This window comes from Triticum aestivum, chromosome 2B (assembly GCF_018294505.1).
Source record: "Triticum aestivum cultivar Chinese Spring chromosome 2B, IWGSC CS RefSeq v2.1, whole genome shotgun sequence".
Lineage (NCBI taxonomy): Eukaryota > Viridiplantae > Streptophyta > Magnoliopsida > Poales > Poaceae > Triticum > Triticum aestivum.
The window spans coordinates 714,566,705-714,591,832 of NC_057798.1; the positions used below are offsets into that span (position 1 = coordinate 714,566,705).

A 25,128-nucleotide genomic window follows, 5' to 3' on the forward strand; every position below is an offset into this window, starting at 1 on the left:
TATTCATTCCCTTAAAAAAACAATTGTTCTATTCATGCCTCGCAGAGAACATGACACGTGCGGCGAAACACCCGAAGCAAAAGATGAAACACAGGAGAAAAAGAAGAAGGAAGATTATCACCCCAAATGATCTAATTTGCCACGGAGTCGTAACTGCTTCTTCATCGCCTCCACGACCTCCATTTCCTTGCACGTCTCCTCCGCCATCTTCTTCATTCTGTCCATGACGCGGGACTTCTCGACGCGAGCCTTCATCATCTGTTCCATGGCCGCATTACGTACCTTGACAGCAGTCGGGTGCTCGATGCGGAGCTTCGCCAACTCCTCCTTCTGTTCCATGACGAGGGCCTGCAGCATCTTCATCGAGGAACTACTATTCTCATGCAGCTTCTTCCAGCCGGCGTTCTTCTCCTTCAACAGATCGATCTCGTGGCAGAGCTTCGCCTTGTCCTCCAGAAGTCGCAGGATTTCGCCGGTCGCCTTCTTCTCCGAGGCAATGCTCTTCTTTAGCAGCATCACCAAGCCGGCGGTCAACTCCCCCTGCTGATTGAGCTCAGCGGGCATGTCGTCGAGGCCCTCCTTCAGCAACTCCATCAAGCCTTGGATGCACTCCTTCTGCTTATTGAGGTGCTTCTTGAGCTGACCGGGCATGCCGTCGAGGGATAACGACTCCAGCTCCGCCGGCTCGGCATGTTCGCCTCCGCGGCTAGGGCGCTCCTGGGAGCCATCGCCTGCCCGTGAGAGATCTTTCGAGGTCTCTGTGTGGCGGCGAGCCCTCTTATTTTTCCGCAGCCTTGGTCGCCGCTCCCTTGTTACAAGTAGTTCCCGACCTAGAGCTCTGCTCACCGGCCATGGCAACGACGGACGAAGAAGAAGCACTTATGAGGAGGAAAGGTAGAGTAATTTTCGGTTAGGTAGTTCCCCTTTTTATAACCTAAGTACTAGCACTAGTACTAATACCTACATAGTGGGAACTGGGTACATGTTTAGGTTTGGTACGTACTAGTAGGTGTGAGCAGGCTTTCAAATGTGATGGGAACAAGGTAAAGATTAATTGATGGTTTTGGTTTCGAGGACCGAAACGGCTCCCGATGAGTTTAGCGGAACATAAATTTCAAGTACTACACTGCTCAAATGTGTAAATATTATGTTACTGTCAAAAATTGTCACAAAATACGAAGGAGACCAATGGAACACTACAAGGATTCCGGTCTATTGCAACAAAAATTATTGCTACAACTATCTTTTGTTGCAATAAAATGCTATATTTCCACAAAATTCCAGTTCGTGGTAATAGGATCTACATATTGCCACAATTTTGTTTCATCGCGCTAAGTGCTCGTTTTGTTGCAATAGAAGCCATGTATTGCCACAAGCTGCACCGTCATTGTAATATGGTAGTGATATTGCGACAACGCTGTCCCATTGCATGAATTGGTCAACTTGTTGCAATAAAGGCTAGGTATTGCAACAAAGTACATATATACTATTGCAACACCTCTGACATGTGGCGCTAGTCAGAGATACTATTGCAACAAAGCATGTATTGGTTGTAATAGGGTGACTTTTTGCCTCAACTTCGTTGTGTTGCAATAACTGTTACATATTGCGACAAATTGAGCATCCATGGTAATACGTACAACATAATGCAACAATCCTCTAGTGCTGCCAAAAAGGAGCAGGATATTGCAACGATATTCTCTATTGTGCTCCTGATTTTTTCCTTTATTTATTATACTATTTTGCAGGATCTGATTAAAGGGGCGTACTAGTTTATAGAGGTATTAACACATTAGGTACCACAACTTGCACCTAAGTTGCATTTTAGTCACATATCTTGCAAAGTGGACATCGATGGTACCACAACTTGGAGGAATGCTCTACGCGCGTGCAAAGCGTTGCACACTCGCGGGCGCCCTTCACTTTAGGGTTTGCATCACCCCGTAATAATCAATATTTCTTGATCACCCCGTAATAATCAATATTTCCTGTGTTTGCATCACCCTTGACTATGACGCCACTATTTTGGGTACTCAGGTCTTGCTCTATATAGGAATTCCGAAAGAAATATCCATTCAGAACTGTACGGTTGTATACCTGAGCTAGGTGATCAGGTCCTTTAGCTAGTGCATAAATAAGATTGTTGACCTTCCCATCATTGTGGAGTTCTGTGATCTGTTTCATGAAATAGAATATGTGTGAGTGTATTGTACAATGTTGGTACGTTATTACAAGGAACATTAGTGAAAATGCGAAAGAAAATTACCCGTCTCTCAAACCAACCAACAAACTCTTCCTTGTGCTGCTTTTTAGGATTAGGAGAATTATTTCTTCTGAGCTCCTCAAGATGTTCACTTCAAATAGAAATGATTGTTAGTTGAACAGGAAAGTATTAAAGCATATCATGATGTAAATTAAATACATAAGTATCCTTACTAAATCCATGGCGCGGTTTCCTCACAGTTTGTTATTATGAAATGCCTCATTTGATTAATCTCAGCCAAAGACAATGATTCACAAACAAAACCTTTCTTGGAGTAATCACCTGTACTCATTATGCTAATCCCTGTTGGTGATTGATCTGTACCCCCGTCTTCATGATGTTCGGACTGACTTAGCTTGGTAGGCATTCCATCAATGAATCGACTACAAAAAGTCATGCACTCTTCAAGTATGTACCCCTCTGCTATAGAACCTTCTGGTTGAGCCTTGTTACGCACATATCCTTTGAGCGTACGCAAGTATCGCTCAATTGGATACATCCATCTGTACAAGACAGGCCCTCCCAACCGGGCCTCTTCAGCAAGATGAATTGGGAGATGCATCATAATATCAAAGAATGCTGGTAGAAAGATCATCTCAAGCTGACATAGAGTTTCTGGAATTGTTTTGCTCAACCTTTCCAAATCTTCATCCCTTAACTCCTTGGAGCATAAATCAGAAAAGAATTTACTCAGCTGAAGCAATGGGTTAACAACATTCTCTGGCAAAAGCTTGCGCGATGCAATAGGAAGAAGTTTCTGAAATATAACATGACAGTCATGAGTTTTGAGTCCACTAATCTTGCACTGATCAAGGACTACACATCACTTAATGTGTGAAGCATAGCCATCAGGCATCTTAATGCTCTGCAGAAACTTGAGGAGCATTATCTTTTCTTCCTTTTTTAAAGTATAGCAACCTTTCTTTATGTCATACTTATGCTTACCATGCTTTGGATGCTGGTCCTTCCTAATTTTCAGGTCCTGTAAATCAAGACGAGCCTTCACACCATCCTTTGATTTCTTATCCATCTCAAGCAAAGTCCCCACAATGTTGTCACAAATGTTCTTCTCGATGTGCATAACATCCAAATTGTGCCTTACGAGCAAGTTCTTCCAATATGGGAGCTGGAAAAATACACTTTTCTTCCGCCAGTTATGCCAGCTACTAGTTTCCGATCGCTTTCTCTTATTTGACCGTCCAAATGGTGCATGTTGAATGCTATCAAGTTCCCGCAAAACTTGCTCACCTGTAAGTGCCACTGGAGCTTCTCTATTATCTGCCTTGTTATTGAACAAACACTTGTTTCGATGCCATTTGTGGGTCCTGGGCAGAAAATGTCGATGTCCCATGTAGCAATGCTTTCGACCATACTTGAGCCATAAAAAATATGTATGTTTGTGGCAATACAGGCATGCTAGCTTGCCTTTTGTGCTCCAACCACTCAGCATTGCATAAGCTAGGTAGTCACTAATGGTCCTCAACAAGCATGCATACATCTGGAAATTTTTTTTAGTTGCAGCATCATATGTCTCAGCACCATCCTCCCATAGAACATTCAGTTCATCAATCAAGGGCTGCAAGTACACATCTATGTTATTTCCTGGTGACTTTGGTCCTGGAATAATCATTGACATAATCCAATTTTCTTGTTTCATACACATCCAAGGTGGCAAGTTATATGGAATAAGAATGACAGGCCATGTACTATGTGATATACTCATGAGCCCAAAGGGGTTGAATCCATCTGAAGCAAGGCCAAGCCGAACACTGCGAGCATCTTTTGAGAATTTCTTATAATATTTCTTATCAAAATGCTTCCAGGCCTTGGAATCTGCAGGATGCCTCATTATGCCATCATCCACCCGACCCTCCTTATGCCATTTCATATGTGATGACATATGTTCTGTCATGTACAGCCTTTGCAGTCTTGGAATGAGCGGGAAATACCTTAGAACTTTCTGTGGCACTAGCTTCTTTGATTTATGACTTGATGCATTATCTTCGTCAGTAGCAGGAGTAGATTTCCATCGAGACGCATGACAGACAGGGCATTCTTCTGCATCAGCATGTTCATTACGGAATAGCACACAATCATTAACGCACGCGTGTATCTTCTTGTAGTCCAGCCCAAGATCTCGGATCACCTTCCTTACTTTAGCGAGATTAGTAGGAATGCAGTGACCCTTTGGCAACACCTGTGTGAACATCTGCAGAACTAAGTCACATGCTCTATTGGTCATCCCAGACACGCACTTGATTTGGTAAAGCTTCACAGTGAAAGATAGCTTCGTGAAATCCTTGCAACCTGGGTACAACTCTTTTTTTGCCTCTTTCAATAGTTCTAAGAAGACCTTCGCTGTTGCATTTGGCTCCTGGCTCCTTTCATCACCGCTGGAAGCATCCACATGAATGTCTCCCGCACCTTCACCAATGTGTGCATTGTTTTGCATGTTTGTGCCCCTTATGAGAGTATTGAGCATGTCACATACCCCAGCACCATCATCTATAGCGTCTTCATTATCAGAATCTTCAGACGTGCTTCCCTCATCCGATTGTTCACCATGGTATATCCAGTGAGTGTAGGTTGGATCCATCCCATTGAACAGCAAGTCAGTATGAACATCCTTTTTATTTTTTGGAACACTATTGATACATCTCCTACATGGACATGGGACTGTTGAGTCTGGATGAGCACCATCGAAGGCAAAATTCAAGAAATCCTTCATGCCAGTTTGCCACTCAACAGAACCTCTTTCCCTCTCCATCCAGCTCTTATCTCGTGTCATTTTTGCCTTATCTCCGTAAAGCCAGTCCTGTTAAACAAACATAACAGCCGCTTTAGTAGCTGCATTACAGTCAATAGCATCACTAGCTGCATTACAAGACAAGACAACAGGGGTACATACATACCAGTATTACTGTCACATGGTAAAGCAAAAATTTATCTATACATTGTAAATCAAAATTTGGTTGATGGAAGAAGAAATAGTATTACTGTCACATGGTAGTATATGTGACATGAGGGTAAATAAGTTCGGTTCCGTAGTTGGCTAGATCATGAAAAAACAGAAATTCTGAGAGAGACAGTGGCGAGAAAATTTGCCATTTGTTTTGTTTGTCCACCACCTGCATCATGATCTGCTCTTCTGCTCAAGAACATAGCATAAGGGGCAAAGCAAAACATCTACTCTTCTGCATCTTCTTCCATGTTTGTGCCCCTTATGAGAGTATTGATCATGTAACATAGCATAAGTAGTCACAGGATCAAAGAAAAACAAAACAAAATAATAGACAGCAAAGGTAAATGGTTCAGAAATAGGACTGTCTTTTTGGTAGTATTCTGATTAATCAAACACACAGCCAAGTACTAGCAAGTGAAATAGGATTCAGTAACTACTCATACAGGAAATCAAGATCACTGGCTAGCATACTAAGTATTCTCACAGTAATTTTTCACCAATTAACCCATGTCCATGCAACGATTCACAGGGTCATATGCAGATGAAAGCAAAACAGTACAGAGTTTCAGAGATTTACAACTAGTAAAGATCTTCTGCGTGATCCTTGAAGAAGAGAAGCAGAAGAGGATCCTTGGGGAAGATCGGCAGCGTGCTGAAGAGGAGCAGCGGCGGTCATCGGTGTTGGAGAGGAGCAGCAGCGGTTGTTGGTCAGGGGTGGCAGGGAGGCCCCCCGAGGATTCAAGTTCCCCCGCCTCCCTATCTGGTGAAGCGCGTCGTTAGGGAGGAGAGGCCGCCGCCGCCAGCCTCCCGAAACCCTCTTCTCACCTCCCTCTTCCTTCGATCCGATCTCTCCCTTTTCTCTTTTCTTGGTTCGATCTGGTGTTTCCCCTGTCTCTGTCTCTGTTCTAGCTTCGATCTTTTTTTTGAGGGGCGAGAGAAAGGAAGTCTCCCCCTTTTCTTTCCTTCGATCATTCAGCCGCGCGTGGGATCAGACGACCCGTCTGGTGGGTCGCGCCACTGCGTGCTTGGATCGCTCGGGTGACCAGACACGCTGTCTGGTGGAGCGCGTGACTTCTTCTACCGTATATTACTTTTTTTAAGGTCGGATAGCGTATATTACTGAAATATGTCCATGCAAAAATTTAAAATTACTGAAATATGTGATTGACGTGGTCTTCTTTTTCTGTTTGAAAGAAGGTAGTAATTCTATTAACCTGCACTGATGTTGAGGTCAGGGTGCAGGTTTGTAATATTCTAAATATCATGACCTCATTATTTTTGCATTTTTTAAAATTAAGATGATATTTATATAGTAATTTGATTGCATAATTCTGCCAACTTAAGTAGTGTAGGTAGCATGTGTCGGCCAACAATCGACACGTATCAACGTCCTACACCACCCATGTGATCACTAACGTTGCCTCTGATGATCGGGTCGCCCTCGACGACCGGGTCGACTCCGGTCACGGTTCTGTCGAAAGCTTCCAAGACCGTGCGCTCCACTCCCAAGCTCTCCGTCCTTCGATAGGCGCGCCTGGTACGCCTCCTCCTCTTCCTCCGCCTTGCGCCGCTCTTCCTCCTCGCTTTCATGTAGGGATGGGATGCTCCCAGTGCCACCTCGCCTGGTGCACTCGGACGCTTATCCGCTGCCAAGGCGGGCGGGAAGACGCCGGCCAAGGCGGGGGGAGTGCGCACGAAGGGGCGGCGGGGGTCTTGCCTTTATCCTTGCCTGAGAAGAAGCCAGAAGCCCAAGGTGGCTAGGTTTGTCACGGGGGACTAGAGGGGTGGCTATATGAGGACGGGGCGTATGGAAGAGGTTGGGGACTAACATGTATTTTGTTATCTTCATCCTAATGCAATAATTATTGAGCATCACTAAGGAGTAACGACAATAGAGGCATAAAGAGATAGCGGAAAGCCGGAAACTAGGCACCGTGAAATATTTTAAGTGATTTGTTGATGTCATCGGTGTGTGCACGAGGGATGATTTTTTTCCTCCCGTTGCAACGCACGGGCATGTTTGCTAGTGAATACATAAAAAAGGGACATATATGACGAGGCGACAGTCCAAGACTTGAAGATTTTTTATATCTAAAAATGAATATATAAAGAAGAGATAAGGCCTTGGCCTTATCTTAATACATTTTTTGTTTTTTAACAAATGTGTGATATGCCAATAAGTAAATCTCAAAACTAAATTTGTTTGGTTGATAATTGACATAGTTGAATCTCTATTATTTTCCTTAAAACAAAAGCAACATGATTATGTTGGACCTACTGTGGCGCGGAGGACCCTCCCGAGCCCCCTCGCAGGTGATGGGAGAGATTGCTAGACAACCTCCCAGCGCCCCGCCTCCCGCTCCTCCCCTCCCCTACCGCCGCTAGAGGGCGTGACTAGGTGAAGCCCGACCAGCGGCGGTGGCGGCAGGGCTCGTTCGCCCCCTTGCGTGTGGATCCAATGTAGGATGGATCAGACACGCAAAGGCGCCGCGATGCAGGGTTGTTTAATTTACATAGTAATTGAATCTATATGCTTATCGTTTGAACAAAAGCGAAATAATTATGTTGGACCTACTCTGGCGTGGACAAACCCTCGACAGATTGTCCGGTAAAATGAAAGATGCTGAGATCACCCCATCTAAAGATTGGAATATGAGATCGAGACTGACATAGATCGACCGTCTCGTCAACCCATGCCATCAGTACTTATGTTTCGAGACAAGAGTATAATCTAATAGTATTAAAGTAAAGGGCGCATGAGGTTTCTGTGACATGTAATTTAGAGCTGGCCAAATTTCTACTGCTTTGACCAACAATTCACCAAGGCACAATTTTTTTGACATATCCAACCTAAGTGTAGATCCATGATGAAACAACACCTTCCTAATTGGCTGCGGGTGGTTGGCGGACCGGGGTTACAGCGGAGGGGTTGAAGCTGCGGGTGGTTGGCGGACCGGACACATCACCTACCCAGTCCGTCCACTGGTTGACGGTGAAGGCATCCGTGGACATGGTGTTCCTTCCACTCCTTCTATCTTACTTTTGGTGAAAACTTGATCCTCGGATCGGACGGTAGCGACGTTTGTGGTCGTGCCCTTCCTGGAGGCATCGTCTTGGAGTCCTTGGTCCTGCATGTCCGGCGCACATCTTCCAAGATGATCGCTCCTCGTGCTGGTGGTCTCCGTCGGCTCTAAGCGGATCCCTTTTTTGCACATCTTGTAGGTGCTTGGTAGTTCTTGAGGTTGTGTGTCGGTGCCCGGTATTTGTGTATATTGCTTTGGGTGTGTGTGGCGTTCATTTTGTATCAGTTGCTTCAACGTATGTGATGATTGTTTTACAATATAAACAGGGAAACTCTTTTTCATTCGTTAATTGGCTTCTCAAATGACGATGACTATACAAATATTGACGACGAGAACGTTACAGGAGAGGGCGTCAGATCGTCCCTTCACAATTTTCGGATTTGGTGTTTTTTTCACCACGATATAGCTTTTTACAAATAAATTTCGGAATCTATAACTCCTAACTCCTGAAAGACCCATAATTTAGAATCTCTGTGCCATTGATTACAGGCACGAATGTCATAGCAACTGAGGTCTGACATGTCACGTTTTGTTTTCGTTCGGTAAATCAGTCTAAAACAGGCTTCATCCCGAACGCCAGCATCAATCCTATCTTCTTCTCCCCTTGCTCCACCGCTCAGAGCACACTTCTCTGTCTCCGCCACGCAATACAGAGAGGAGTGGCCTTCGCCGGCGACGAGGCTCCTCCCTGACCAGATCCCGCCACAGTCGCGGCGGCAGGGGTCGAGGACGACGACCACGAGGGATCCGCGGAGGGGGCCAGGGATTTGGCGTTCGCTACAGCCGAGCACCAGGTACTGCGGCGCTACGACTCAGCTCCTCGCCGACCGGAGCGAGGTGCCGTCGCGGTCCGATGCCGAGCGCCGCCGCGAGCACCAGGCCGCCGCGCTCGGGGCGACGCTGCCCGCACCATCCCTGCGATGCGCCCACCTCCAACCCGGCGGCGATGGCGATGTCCGCGAGGCCCGGGCGCGAGGGAGGCGATGGCGACCAGCTGAAGCGGCGGCGCCGTCATCCTACACCGGGAGGCGGGGCCTAGTGGCGCACGAGGCTGCGGGACGCGGAAGGGGGAGAAGCAAGGGAGGTACTGTTCGAGGAGGCAGGGCGCGGAGGGAGAGAGCAGTGGAGGTGCTGACGCTGACGCCGCGGCGCTTCATGGAGGTCAACTAGGAGGTGGACGAGGCCTTGCAGCTCGCAGCCGACCTGCTCGTCGATGCGCCAATAGGGATCTGCTCGCCGGCGGGGACGCCGTTTTCTTCTAGTGATGTGCGGATGGTGAACTGCTCGCCAGGATTCACCCCGAGCCCAGGTATTCCGCCGCCTCCTAGTAGCCGCCCGAGCTGTGCTCATGTGCCTTGCCGTTAGCTGAGCTCTCCTACTGCTACTGACCTGGGACGAGCACAACAGCAGAGCACATGCGTGCAGATTTAGTTAGAACAGGAAGTTTCGTCACAAAGAATGGCTCAGGTTCAGCTTAATGTACACTGAAACTTTGCACTTTTGTTGTACAGGGAGTGGGAGTATCGGGGATAGGATATGTGCATCGAGCAGAGGGGGCTGGTGTTCACTTCAGGTTTCTTGCCTCAGTCAGATCAATTCTGGAGTCCTTGATCTCCTCGTCCTTCATCAACAGCTGGTACTTGCTTTCGTTTACATTTGTGTCATCATTTCTTACAATCTAATGCTGAGTAATACAATTTTTCTTGTATGATTTGGGCTGTAGAAGCTGGTGGACAGAAGAAGAAAGGGTGAGGTGTTCTAAAAGGTTTTAAAGCATCTAAGAAGCGTTTTGCCAATGGATCTGCAAAGCCAAATATTACATTCTCTGAAAAATTGGGTGGTACAATAGAAATGAACTATCGTTCGTTCAAGAATGACGTGGTAGTCATAATGAAAAGAAAGTTACCACTCATTGGAATGAGGATGTGGTCGGACATTCACCCTACCATTCATCGACTCATTCTTGCAGATATGATAGTGCGTACAATATTTTTCACATGTGTTATCTTATTTTATCATCGATAATGCATTGCTTATGTATGTTTATTTGTTGTATGCTTTACAGGACAGATGGGACCTGGAAGATACACCAGAAACACAAGAAAAAGTTTTCAAAATTGCGAAAGAGAGATATAGAGGCTGGCGATCAACTCTAAGCTCCACTTACAAGGCATACAAAACAGATGTAGCTAGATTGGCTAATCTGCCAGAAGATTTACAACCAGAAGAGTGGGAATGGATGATTGAGTACTTTGGCACTGATTCAAAATTTCAGGTTATCTCTAAGATCACGGTTTGTCTATTATGTGTTAAGGTGAAATGGCTAGTCTCATTGGTTATATCTGGTTTCAATGAATTGATAGGAACGCAGCCAAAAGAATGCTGATAACCGTAAGAAACAGAAGACAAAATACATAATCGGATCAAAATCTTACTCACAAGTTAGTTTTGAGAAGGTACGAGTCCAACTAAATATGTATGCCTTGCTGCTAAATATGGTGTCATGTTTCAAGCATCTCATTGTTATATTACTTGCAGAGAAACTTGGAAACTGGAGAAGAGCCAGATTGTATTGCTCTATGGGAACTCACCCACACAAACGATGAAACATGGTCTAACACAGATTCCTAAAAAGTTTACGTGCGTACACTGACTTTTGGTTATTCTATAGTTTAGTCAATGATGTGCATTTGACATGTTTCATCATCAGATGCGATTATTCATGCGTTGGACCGTGTTATTCTTGTTTCATTTTTTATAGTGTCAATATTGATGCTGCATCTATAATTGTTCCTATCATTTTTAGGACCAAGCACTTCAAGATGTTAAAAACAAAGAAGCTGAAACTGAAGGTCCACTTTCAAATGAGCAAAAAAACAATGTTTTTCAAACCGCTTACAAAAACACTCTGGAATGCAAGTCATGGCAGCCTCGTGGGTACGGATACATGGCCAAAACTTCAACTGGTTCTGAAAAGTTCCGTATCCAGATTGAAGAGCAAGCTCGTGCTACAGCAGCCACCCAGGAGCGAAACTCTCAGCTCAGCCAGCAGGTCAATGACTTAGAAGATCAACTACAAGATGAACGTGCTAACACACAAGAGAGGATTAACTTGGAGCGTGCTGAGAGAGAACAACTTGAGGACCGGTAAGTCTCTTTACTCGTTCCGCAATACATCATTTCATAACTAACTCATTAGTTATAATGCTTGCAAGGCTTAGGTAATGAGTATTACTGAGAGGGCCCAAAGATACCTCTCCGACAATCGGAGTGACAAAACCTAATCTCGAATTATGCCAACCCAACATGTACCTTTGGAGACACCTGTAGAGCACCTTTATAATCACCCAATTACGTTGTGACATTTGGTAGCACACAAAGTGTTCCTCTGGTAAACGAGAGTTGTACAATCTCATAGTTGTAGGAACTTTGTATAAGTCATGAAGAAAGCAATAGCAACATACTAAACGATCAAGTGCTAAGCTAACGGAATGGGTCAAGTCAATCACATCATTCTTCTAATGATGTGATCCCATTAATCAAATGACAACACATGCCTATGGTTAGGAAACATAACCATCTTTGATCAATGAGCTAGTTCAAGTAGAGGCATACTAGTGACACTATGTTTGTCTATGTATTCACACATGTATCATGTTTCCGGTTAATACAATTCTAGCATGAATAATAAACATTTATCATGATATGAGGAAATAAATAATAACTTTATTATTGCCTCTAGGGCATATTTCCTTCAGTCTCCTACTTGCACTAGAGTCAATAATCTAGATTACATAGTAATGATTCTAACACCCATGGAGTCTTGGTGTTGATCATGTTTTGCTCGTGAGAGAGGCTTAGTCAACGGGTCTGCAACATTCAGATCCGTATGTATCTTGCAAATCTCTATATCTCCCACTTGGACTTGGTCCCGAATGGAATTGAAGCGTCTCTTGATGTACTTGGTCCTCTTGTGAAATCTGGATTCCTTTGCCAAGGCAATTGCACCAGTATTGTCACAGAAGATCTTCATTGGTCCCGATGCACTAGGTACAACAGCTAGATCGAAAATGAACTCTTTCATCCAGACTCCTTCATTTGCTGCTTCCGAAGCAGCTATGTACTCCGCTTCATATGTAGATCCCGCCATGATGCTTTGTTTAGAACTGCACCAACTTACAACTCCACCGTTTAATAAAAATACGTATCCGGTTTGCGATTTAGAATCGTCCGGATCAGTGTCAAAACTTGTATCGACGTAACCATTTACGACTAGCTCTTTGTCACCTCCATATATGAGAAACATATCCTTAGTATTTTTCAGATATTTCAGGATGTTCTTGACCGCTGTCCAGTGACCCACTCCTGGATTACTTTGGTACCTCCCTGCCAAACTAATAGCAAGGCATACATCAGGTCTGATACACAGCATTGCATACATGATAGAGCCTATGGCTGAAGCATAGGAAACTCCTTTCATTTTCTCTCTATCTTCTGCAGTGGTCGGGCATTGAGTCTGACTCAACTTTATACCTTGTAATACAGGCAAGAACCCTTTCTTCGCCTGTTCCATATTGAACCTTTTCAATACTTTATCAAGGTACGTGCTTTGTGAAAGTCCAATCAAGCGTCTTGATCTATCTCTATAGATCTTAATGCCCAATATGTAAGCAGCTTCACCGAGGTCTTTCATTGGAAAACTTTTATTCAAGTATCCTTTTATGCTATCCAGAAATTCTATATCATTTCCAATCAACAATATGTCATCCACATATAATACTAGAAATGCTACAGAGCTCCCACTCACTTTCTTGTAAATATAGGCTTCTTCAAAAGTCTGTATAAAACCATATGCTTTGATCACACTATCAAAGCGTTTATTTCAACTCCGAGAGGCTTGCACCAGACCATAGATTGATCGCTGGAGCTTGCACACTTTGTTAGCTCCCTTAGGATCTACAAAACCCTCCGGTTGCATCATATACAACTCTTCTTCCAGAAATCCATTCAGGAATGCAGTTTTTACATCCATCTGCCAAATTTCATAATCATAAAATACGGCAATCGCTAACATGATTCGGACAGACTTAAGCATCGCTACGGGTGAGAAAGTCTCATCGTAGTCAACCCCTTGAACTTGTCGAAAACCTTTCGCAACAAGTCGAGCTTTATAGACAGTTACATTACCGTTAGCGTCAGTCTTCTTCTTAAAAATCCATTTATTCTCGATGGCTTGCCGATCATCGGGCAAGTCAACCAAAGTCCATACTTTGTTCTCATACATGGATCCCATCTCAGATTTCATGGCCTCTAGCCATTTTGCGGAATCTGGGCTCATCATCGCTTCCTCATAGTTTGTAGGTTCATCATGGTCAAGTAACATGACTTCCAGAACAGGATTACCGTACCACTCTGGTGCGGATCTTACTCTGGTAGACCTACGAGGTTCAGTAGACACTTGATCTGAAGTTTCATGATTAATATCATTAGCTTCCTCACTAATTGGTGTATTTGTCACAGGAATTGATTTCTGTGATGAACTACTTTCCAATAAGGGAGCAGGTACCGTTACCTCATCAAGTTCTACTTTCCTCCCACTCACTTCTTTCGAGAGAAACTCCTTCTCTAGAAAGGATCCATTCTTAGCAACGAATGTCTTGCCTTCAGATCTGTGATAGAAGGTGTACCCAACAGTCTCTTTTGGGTATCCTATGAAGACACATTTCTCCGATTTGGGTTTGAGCTTATCTGGTTGAAATTTCTTCACATAAGCATCGTAGCCTCAAACTTTAAGAAACGACAACTTTGGTTTCTTGCCAAACCACAGTTCATAAGGCGTCGTCTCAATGGATTTAGATGGTGCCCTATTTAATGTGAATGCAGCCGTCTCTAAAGCATAACCCCAAAATGATAGCGGTAAATCAGTAAGAGACATTATAGATCGCACCATATCTAGTAAAGTACGATTACGATGTTCGGACACACCATTTCTTTGTGGTGTTCCAGGTGGCGTGAGTTGCGAAACTATTCCGCATTGTTTCAAATGTAAACCAAACTCGTAACTCAAATATTCTCCTCCACGATTAGATCGTAGAAACTTTATTTTCTTGTTACGATGATTTTCCACTTCACTCTGAAATTCTTTGAACTTTTCAAATGTTTCAGACTTGTGCTTCATTAAGTAGATATACCCATATCTGCTCAAATCATCTGTGAAGGTGAGAAAATAACGATATCCGCCACGAGCTTCAACATTCATCGGACCACATACATCTGTATGTATGATTTCCAACAAATTTGTTGCTCTCTCCATAGTACCGGAGAACGGTGTTTTAGTCATCTTGCCCATGAGGCACGGTTCGCAAGTACCAAGTGATTCATAATCAAGTGATTCCAAAAGTCCATCAGTATGGAGTTTCTTCATGCGCTTTACACCGATATGACCTAAACGGCAGTGCCACAAATAAGTTGCACTATCATTATCAACTCTGCATCTTTTGGCTTCAACATTATGAATATGTGTATCACTAATATCGAGATTCAATAAAGATAGACCACTCTTCAAGGGTGCATGACCATAAAAGATATTACTTATATAAATAGAACAACCATTATTCTCTGATTTAAATGAATAACCGTCTCGCATCAAACAAGATCCAGATATAATGTTCATGCTCAACGCTGGCACCAAATAACAATTATTCAGGTCTAAAACTAATCCCGAAGGTAGATGTAGAGGTAGTGTGCCGATTGCGATCACATCGACTTTGGAACCATTTCCCACGCGTATCGTCACCTCGTCCTTGGCCAGTGCTCGCTTATTCCGTAGTCCCTGTTTCGAGTTGCAAATATTAGCAACAGAACCAGTATCAAATACCCAGGTGCTACTATGAGCTCTAGTTAGGTACACATCAATAACATGTATATCACATATACCTTTGTTCACTTTGTCATCCTTCTTATCAGCCAAATACTTGGGGTAGTTCCGCTTCCAGTGACCAGTCTGCTTGCAGTAGAAGCACTCAGTTTCAGGCTTAGGTCCAGACTTGGGTTTCTTCTCTTGAGCTGCAACTTGCTTGCTGTTCTTCTTGAAGTTCCCCTTCTTCTTCCCTTTGCCCTTTTTCTTGAAACTAGTGGTCTTGTTGACCATCAACACTTGATGCTCCTTCTTGATTTCTACCTCCACAGCCTTTAGCATTGCGAAGAGCTCGGGAATTATCTTGTTCATCCCTTGCATATTATAGTTCATCACAAAGCTTTTGTAGCTTGGTGGCAGTGATTGGAGAATTCTGTCAATGACGCTATCATCCGGAAGATTAACTCCCAATTGAATCAAGTGATTATTATATCCAGACATTTTGAGTATATGCTCACTGACAGAACTATTCTCCTCCATCTTGCAGCTGTAGAACTTATTGGAGACTTCATATCTCTCAATTCGGGCATTTGCTTGAAATATTAACTTTAACTCCTGGAACATCTCATATGCTCCATGACGTTCAAAACGTCGTTGAAGACCCGGTTCTAAGCCGTAAAGCATGGCACACTGAACTATAGAGTAGTCATCAGCTTTGCTCTGCCAGAGGTTCACAACATCTGGTGTTGCTCCTGCAGCAGGCCTGGCACCCAGCGGTGCTTCCAGGACGTAATTCTTCTGTGCAGCAATGAGGATAATTCTCAAGTTACGGACCCAGTCCATGTAATTGCTACCATCATCTTTCAACTTTGCTTTCTCAAGGAACGCATTAAAATTCAACGGAACAACAACACGAGCCATCTATCTACAACAAACATAGACAAGCAAAATACTATCAGGTACTAAGTTCATGATAAATTTAAGTTCAATTAATCATATTATTTAAGAACTCCCACTTAGACAGACATCTCTCTAGTCATCTAAGTGATCACGTGATCCAAATCAACTAAACCATAACCGATCATCACGTGAGATGGAGTAGTTTTCAATGGTGAACATCTCTATGTTGATAATATCTACTATATGATTCACGCTCGACCTTTCGGTCTCCGTGTTCTGAGGCCATATCTTCATAGGCTAGGCTCGTCAAGTTTAACCTGAGTATTCTACGTGTGCAAAAATGGCTTGCACCTGTTGTAGATGGACGTAGAGCTTATCACACCCGATCACCACGTGGTGTCTGGGCATGACGAACTTTGGCAACGGTGCATACTCAGGGAGAACACTTCTTGATAATTTTTAGTGAGCGATCATCTTCAAATGCTACCGTCAATCAAAGCAAGATAAGATGCATAAAGGATAAACATCACATGCAATCAATATAAGTGATATGATATGGCCATCATCATCTTGTGCTTGTGATCTCCATCTCCGAAGCACCATCGTGATCACCATCGTCACCGGCGCGACACCTTGATCTCCATCGTAGCATCGTTGTCGTTTAGGCCATCTATTGCTTCTACGACTATCGCTACCGCTTAGTGATAAAGTAAAGCAATTACAGGGCGTTTGCATTTCATACAACAAAGCGACAACCATATGGCTCCTGCCAGTTGCCGATAACTTCGGTTACAAAACATGATCATTTCATACAATAAAATATAGCATCACGTCTTGGCCATATCATATCACAACATGCCCTGCAAAAACAAGTTAGACGTCCTCTACTTTGTTGTTGCAAGTTTTACGTGGCTGCTATGGGCTGAGCAAGAACCGTTCTTACCTACGCATCAAAACCACAACGATAGTTTGTCAAGTTGGTGCTGTTTTAACCTTCGCAAGGACCGGGCGTAGCCACACTCGGTTCAACTAAAGTTGGAGAAACTGACACCCGCTAGTCACCTGTGTGCAAAGCACGGCGGTAAAACCAGTCTCGCGTAAGCGTATGCGTAATGTCGGTCTGGGCCGCTTCATCCAACAATACCGCCGAATCAAAGTATAACATGCTGGTAAGCAGTATGACTTGTATCGCCCATAACTCACTTGTGTTCTACTCGTGCATATAACATGAACGCATAAAACCTAGGCTCGGATGCCACTGTTGGGGAACGTAGTAATTTCAAAAAATTTCCTACGCACACGCAAGATCATGGTGATGGCATAGCAACGAGAGGGGAGAGTGTTGTCAACGTACCCTCGTAGACCGTAAGCGGAAGCGTTATGACAACGCGGTTGATGTAGTCGTATGTCTTCACGATTCGACCGATCCAAGCATCGAACGTACGGCACCTCCGTGTTCAGCACACGTTCAGCTCGATGACGTTCCCCGGGCTCCAATCCAGCAAAGCGTCGGAGATGAGTTCCGTCAGCACGACGGCGTGGTGACGATGATGATGTTCTACCGGCGCAGGGCTTCGCCTAAACTCCGCGACGATATGACCGAGGTGGAATATGGTGAAGGGGGGCACCGCACACGGCTAAGGAACGATCCGTAGATCAACTTGTGTGTCTATGGGGTGCCCCCCTCCTCCGTATATAAAGCGGGAGAGGAGGAGGGGGCCAGCCAAGAAGGGAGGCGCGCCCTAGGGGGGGCAAACCTACTCCAAGTAGGTTTGGCCCCCCTTTCCTATTAGGAGTAGGAGACGGAAGGAAGAGAGGGGAGGGAAGAAGGAAAGGGGGGGGGGCGGCCCCCCTCCCAATTCGGATTGGGCTTGGGGGGCGCGCCCCCTCCTTTGCTCCTTCTCCCTCCCTTCCACTAAGGCCCAATAAGGCACATATACTTACCGGGGGGTTCCGGTAACCTCCCGGAACTCCGGTATAGTCCCAATCTCATCTGGAACCTTTCAGGTGTCCAAATATATCCGTCCAATATATCAATCTTTATGTCTCGACCATTTCGAGACTCCTCGTCATGTCCGTGATCACATCCGGTACTACGAACAACCTTCGGTACATCAAAACTTATAAACTCATAATAAAACTGTCATTGTAACGTTAAGCGTGCGGACCCTACGGGTTCGAGAACTATGTAGACATGACCTAGAACTATTCTCGATCAATAACCAATAGTGGAACCCGGATGTTCATATTGGTCCCTACATATTCTACAAAGATCTTTATCGGTCAAACCGCATAACAACATATGTTGTTCCCTTTGTCATCGGTATGTTACTTACCCGAGATTCGATCGTCGGTATCCAATACCTAGTTCAATCTCGTTACCGGTAAGTCTCTTTACTCGTTCCGTAATACATCATTTCATAACTAACTCATTAGTTATAATGCTTGCAAGGCTTAGGTGATGAGTATTACTGAGAGAGCCCAAAGATACCTCTCCGACAATCGGAGTGACAAAACCTAATCTCGAATTATGCCAACTCAACATGTACCTTTGGAGACACTTGTAGAGCACCTTTATAATCACCCAATTACGTTGTGACGTTTGGTAGCACACAAAGTGTTCCTCCGGTAAACGGGAGTTGCACAATCTCATAGTTGCAGGAACTTTGTATAAGTCATGAAGAAAGCAATAGCAACATACTAAACGATCAGGTGCTAAGCTAACAGAATGGGTCAAGTCAATCACATCATTCTCCTAATGATGTGATCCCATTAATCAAATGACAACACATGCCTATGGTTAGGAAACATAACCATCTTTGATCAATGAGCTAGTTCAAGTAGAGGCATACTAGTGACACTATGTTTGTCTATGTATTCACACATGTATCATGTTTCCGGTTAATACAATTCTAGCATGAATAATAAACATTTATCATGATATGAGAAAATAAATAATAACTTTATTATTGCCTCGAGGGCATATTTCCGTCATGATTAACTAGAACTTTTTTTATTTCTTGATTGTAGGATCCAAAGAACTAGCTGGACTGGACTCTAGATCACAGGCAGTTTAGTCTTCGAAGTTAATTAGGATGGCTAAATTACAATATTTTCTATCAGAATTATGAATTGTATGAATCTACATATTACACATATGGTTTTGAATATTGTAATTGAAACCCTGTTTTTTACGGTTGCAATAGACTATTACCACAACCCACTTTTGGTTGCCACATGCTAGCACCACTAAAAATATAGTGTTGCATCATATCTCAGTTGCTAAGCCTATCTGTTTTGTTGCACTAGGATGTTGCAACGGAGCACTTTATATTGTTGTAATAGCTTGGCGCCACAAAAAATTTCATGATGCGATAACAGTTTAGCGCTACCAAAGTAAGTTTTTTGAAATAGAGTATCGGCACGGAAAGTTTAAATTGTCGCAATAATTTCTCGCTACAAAGATGTTACTTGTTGTGATACCTATTTGTCACCATCAAAAGAAGTACGTTGCAATTTCCTGTTACGACGATTGGAATATTTGTTGCCATAAGTTAATGCCACAAGCGCAGTGGGTCGTGGCAACATGCCTAATGCCACGAAAACAAGAATTGTTGCCATAATTTATTGCCACAAGTATAGTGGGTCGTGGCAACATGCCTGATGCCACGAAAATAAGGATTGTTGCCATAGTTTGTTGCCACAATTAACTATTGCCACGAAAGATCAATGCGCCACGAAATGGTCGTCGTTGGCATAGGTTGTTGCCACAAATGTCTATCGCTACGACATACCAGTCTCCACAATTCGTTACATGTTGCATTAAAGCTATCTCCACAAAGCAAATTGTGGCATGAGGTGAGTGTTGCCACGGGAAAACATATGGCAACTTCCCGCATGGATGTTGCAATAGCACACTTTATTGCCACAATTGCTTTTTCGTGGTAATAACCTATTACCATGTGTCCAGTCGCAACGGTTGCCAACGAATGTCGTTTCGTGGCAATAGATACTTATCGCCACGAAACAACATGTATTGCAACAAATTTTTTTGTTGCAATAGACCCAGATCCTTGTAGTGCAAGTACTACTGGCAACCCACGATTTAACTACTCGCATGCGCGCAGTGGAGTAATAATGTCTTTCTTTCGCCCTCACGTCCACTCAATTTGCATGCGCTGTATTAATTGACCATCAATGAAGTGAACGATTTTACACGCGTCAAATTATCATATGGGGTGGATCTTGGTACAAAATTGTGTCCGCCCGTGTACCCGCGTGTGCATGCGGGGGAATGAGTGCGTGCGTGGTGTGGGTGCACATCTTCGCTTCGCGCATGTACCGCCAGTATGGCTCAGAGAGGACGAGTACATTCTTCTGGAACCAGCAGCACGTCACTGTGATCAATCCACGCAAGGAGGTCGCGACAACGCCTCCGCATGTGCCACGTGGCTTCATGAACTGTAAGAGAGACACTGTGTAGCTGCCATTGGTATTCTAATTTACGTGTTTTGCACATACTCGAAGTACTAGTAAGGTACACGTGCATTGCACGCATCAGATTTTGCAACCAAATTATGAATAAATACCACACTATAGCATGTAAGCTCTGAGTCATATATGCCTGATGTAGCCCTTCATTTAATTCTTATAGTTCATCTCATTCAAAATCAATTAGTTTTTATAAAAAAAGCTAAGAACGCGGGAATAGGAAAAACATGGGATTATAGTGGAATGTCGTCTTGAATCCTACATGATTGTACAAGTGATTGATTGTGCATAGAAAAAACGCAGAATTCTTTCAAAGAGGTTTGAGTGGATGGGATGTTTCCTATGAAATCTAGTGCAAATGAATCATATGGAAAAATTTCTATGGTTTACAATCCTACGAATCAAACAACCAAGATAGGAAAAATTCTTAATGATTAGAATCCTCCAAAATTCCTATGAGAATCCTTTGAATCAAAGAAGCCCTTAATCTATTTTATGATTCATGGAATTGTGCTTTGTAAAGCATAAAGTAAAAAAAATAATGGCAATTCAACTAGAAAAAAAGTTTGGGCAGTTATGATACGGAAGATTCTAGAACAAAAGAGAACCACTGTTGTTTTGAGGTTTGTGCATTATGCTTAAGTTCAACCATGGAGTCTGCTAGATTGTACATGTGGAAAAATCCGGTGGGGGACTAGAAGATGGTGCGAGGGGCCGAGTGTAGGGAGACTATGAAGGAATGCACAAGTGCGAGATCGATATTTAGAGAGAGGGGGCGAACACGTGCGCTATTGCACGCAGTGGCAGAGCCATGAAAAATAAATGACCTAGGGGGCCAAGCATTGCTAATCCTTTATGAGGAGAGTCAATTCATGAACTTAAACCATTTTAGGAGCAATTGTCTAATGATCACATTCATATTAGCCTCGATATATAGTGATGTTAGGGGGGGGGCAGGGCCCTTACTGCCCCCAGTCTTCGCCATTGTGCACGCGTCTGAGAGATGAAGCGGAAGGCATGGATGATGAGAGGGGGACATTGGATATATAATTAATGTGGGTGTATTAGCTATATATATATATATGTTAATCCTATATAGAGAGGTATAGATTGATCGATGTGGACGTGGGAAAGAGGGTAAGACCTCACTGGATATATCGATTAATCAGTTTGTGTGGAAAACTATGAAAGACCTAGCTATATACACACATACATAGAGGAACATCGATCATTGCGCATGCACGTGTGAGAGATAAAAAATGCCCGATATGATGGAGAGGGGGATGTGTGTGGGTGTGTGCCTTCATGGGAGACCGACCTGAAGAAAAAGATTGCATGCGTGCGAGGGATAATGCCGACTGGTAGTGTGTGTGCATGCATGCACAAGATAAAGTTAGTGGTACAATTATAAAGAGAAGACTAATGTGTGGGTGTAAAAGAATAGGTGGGGTCATAATCAATGTAAAGTTGAATTCAAATATTTTGAATAAGAGATCCTGATGTTTGAAACCCATGCATGTATGAATATAACGGAGATATGCGCGGCGTGGTTTGGAAACGAGCATGTTGTAATGTATACACATTGAACAAGGTCAGACTGATTTGAATTTGAGATACCGATGGCAGACATCATTTGGCCACGTCGCATCCGTGCATGGACACACTATTCTAATTGGAGATGAAGGGCGGCTTTCGCATCACATATCTATATCTATACCCCTATATATATATATATAATATTTTATATATTTTTATATTTTATGCGGGTAACTTTAACTTTGAAAGATGGTCGTTGGATGAGGCGAATCCGATGGTCCAAAGATGGCAAATTTGAGCACTACTGGCCGTTGGATATCATCTAGATTCCACCAGATTTCGCCACACGTATAATCTAGAAGACTCCATGGTTGAACTTAAGCATAATGCACAAACATCAAAACACAAGCACTTCATATTTGTTCTAGAATCTTTCGTATCAGAATTGCCCAAATGTTTTTCTACATGATTTGCCATTATTTGTTTTTACTTTATGTCTTACAACCCACAATTCCATGAATCTTAAAATAGATTAGATTTCTTATAAAAACTAGATGATTTTGAATGAAATAAACTATAAGAATTAAACGAACATCTACATCATGCATATATGACTCAAAGCTTGCATGCCATAATGTGGTATTTATTCATAATTTGGTTGCCAAATCTCATGCGTGCAATGCACGTGTACCTTACTCTAGTATAAATGGTGTTTGTGTGTGTGTTGTGCGTGTTGAGGTGCAAATTGTCTTTTTTTTGGGTACATGTCAAGCTTGTTTTTCCGAAATTTCAAGCCGCGTCTTGTTATGCAGAAAATTCAAGCTACCATCTCTGTCTATCGTGCTGCGAAACTCCCGCCTCTTCAACTCGCGCCTTGTTAGCCCGAAATATTTAAGATATATCTTTGTCTCGTTGTGTTCTGACAACTCCTACCATCTCAACCCGCGCCTTGCTATTCCGAAATTACAACGCGCGCGAAAACTCCCACCTCCTGTGAAATCCCGACACGCGAAATGTCTGTGGTACCCCTGAACCGAAAGAACCGCCTCAAATCGGTGGGGGCACTTTCATAACTTACCCCACATGTCGGACAAGAGCGTCCCTAAGCCATGCTTCTCCATTGTCATCCCATCCGCCCACCCATTCGTACACCGAGGCCGCAAAAACCCGCGAGAAACCCCAGACCCTGCTACGCCCGCTACCCAGCCGGAGCCTCTTCCCCGACGATGTCCTCCATAGCAACACCTCGATGTCCCTCATCCATCGTACCGGATGAGGATCCTTCGTTGATCTCGTGGTCCCGCCAGTTCAGCTACCCCGTCCTCCACCTCCAAGGAGATGCCCCGACGTTCCCCTCGTCTTTCACGCCACCTCCATTTCCACACCGCCGTCTTCACCTGCACCACCGGAAGAGCATCATCATCACCGTTTCCTCAGATGAAGTTGTGGCCTAATTGGCGCCACCAAAGAGGTTGTACACTAATCGCCGCATTTTCTTCTTGATTCGATCTCACGGTGCTGCCGGCGCTCGGTCCCGAGCCGACACGGCGCGGCTCCATCCACGGTGGCATCGCTGGCCACTTCCTCCACGGCGTCGCTCCCTCGGCGGCGACATCCACATCAGTAGGAGCTGCTGCTACTTTAGCTCTCGCTCGCGCTGCTGCTCTGCTCTTGTTCTCGGTCCCCTGCCTGGTCTGCTCTTGCTCGCGCTGCTGCTCTCGCTCTTGCTCTTGCTTGCGATGCTGCTCCAATTTAGCTACACTTAAGTCGACTGAATCAACTTTTGGGTCAGTCGATTTTCAGGGGGTGGGGGGCTCGCCGGGGTGAAGGAAGAACCAGCCGCAGCGGGGAGGGGGGCTCACCGGAGAGGTACCCTACTATCTATTTTAGGGTTCAGGATGGGGGCGGTGGTCGTCAGCGGTGGCGGGGCGGTGGCGTGGGGATCGCTGGAGAAAAAGCTCGGCACGGGGGGGGGGGGGGCTAGAGGGATGGCCAGGGCGGCGGCGGACCGGCGGTAGGGAATGTTTTCGGGGCGAGCGGGGCAGCGCACCGCCGGCCGCGGGCGGCGGGGGGCTGCTGTTTGGCTGGTGGTGGCTGGCGGCTCAGGGGGGTGGAGGTTGAAGATGAACCGCATGCCCTTGATTTCGTATCCAACGGCTGCAAAATCGACTAACCAGAGATGAAAAAGTCAGTCGGCCGACGTGTAGCCTCACCTTGCTAGTGCGTTCAGTTTCGACAGCAAAATTCAATTTCGACAGCAAAATTCAGTTTCGACAGCAAAATTCAGTTTCGACAGTTAAGTTCAGTTTCGACAGTTAAGTTCAGTTCCGACAGTTAAGTTCAGAGATGAGCGGCTGATGTATTTTACATCTAGCACTTTGTGGTTATGTATTTTATGTCATGTATTGGAGATGCTATTAGAATTCCACTCAGGTTAACGTTGTTCATTGTCTCTCTTGTCCTGCTTTAGCCTCGGCGTCGTACAACTCACCGGAGCTGCTCCAACGACGAAACCCTCCATCACAGCAGAGCAGTACCTCGGGCTCCATCTCCAGACGCCTAAGATCTTCTTCCCCTCCTCCGACAGCCAAGTCAGCCGGAGCATCCTCACCGGCCAACCCAATCACGCTGAGATCGACATGGCTTCGCCAAAGAGGTTGTACACTTGTTGCATCTCTTTTTTACTCTACATGTTATATATATTGTCCACTGAGCACTCGTAGTAACGGGAAATACGATTATTTTATCCTACTATATGACAAGCAGTGAGGTACCAGGCAACTTAGCTATCCGTGATGGACTCTCTTGAACGCCATCATTATTTATCTCTGCGCGTTTGAGCTGTGCATTTGTCGATGGGCCTGGGAGTTGAGCTAGTATGGCAGTGGCCTGGGTCCAAAGTAATAGAAGTAGCACAAAAACATTTTTTAGTGTAGGATTTTCCTTGCTCAAGCCTGCCTACTAGAATCGCCAGTGCTTGAAAGGAAAAGTGAATGAAAAACATAGGAATTGGAAAGTTTCCTATGGTACTACTTTT

The 25,128-nt window shown here is 44.3% G+C and overlaps 1 protein-coding gene across 6 annotated transcripts; it reads left to right on the top strand.

The window, feature by feature from the left end:
- Positions 1–8,890: 8,890 nt before the first annotated feature.
- On the top strand, positions 8,891–19,252 carry LOC123046901 (uncharacterized). Of its 6 annotated transcripts, none has more exons than XR_006422672.1 (8): positions 8,891–9,617; positions 9,820–9,944; positions 10,032–10,285; positions 10,374–10,583; positions 10,672–10,764; positions 10,847–10,948; positions 11,115–11,455; positions 19,095–19,252. XR_006422672.1 is itself a non-coding variant. In XM_044470338.1 (6 exons), the coding sequence occupies exons 3-6, from the start codon at positions 10,160–10,162 to the stop codon at positions 19,123–19,125; spliced, it is 708 nt and encodes a 235-aa protein (XP_044326273.1). In that variant the 5' UTR covers positions 8,891–9,617; positions 9,820–9,944; positions 10,032–10,159; the 3' UTR covers positions 19,126–19,252. The 6 variants fall into 6 exon arrangements, 2 of the variants coding, with proteins under 2 accessions (XP_044326273.1, XP_044326274.1); XR_006422673.1 differs by having other exon boundaries at positions 10,032–10,073; XR_006422674.1 differs by having other exon boundaries at positions 10,032–10,056.
- The last annotated feature ends 5,876 nt before the right edge of the window (positions 19,253–25,128 follow it).

Bases quoted from the DNA above. Each gene is read 5' to 3' on its own strand.
- LOC123046901 (XM_044470338.1), top strand. From the start codon at position 10,160: ATGAACTATCGTTCGTTCAAGAATGACGTGGTAGTCATAATGAAAAGA. The intron at 10,286-10,373 runs GTGCGTACAATA...TATGCTTTACAG, and splicing joins TCATTCTTGCAGATATGATA to GACAGATGGGACCTGGAAGA. The intron at 11,456-19,094 runs GTAAGTCTCTTT...TCTTGATTGTAG, and splicing joins AGAGAACAACTTGAGGACCG to GATCCAAAGAACTAGCTGGA.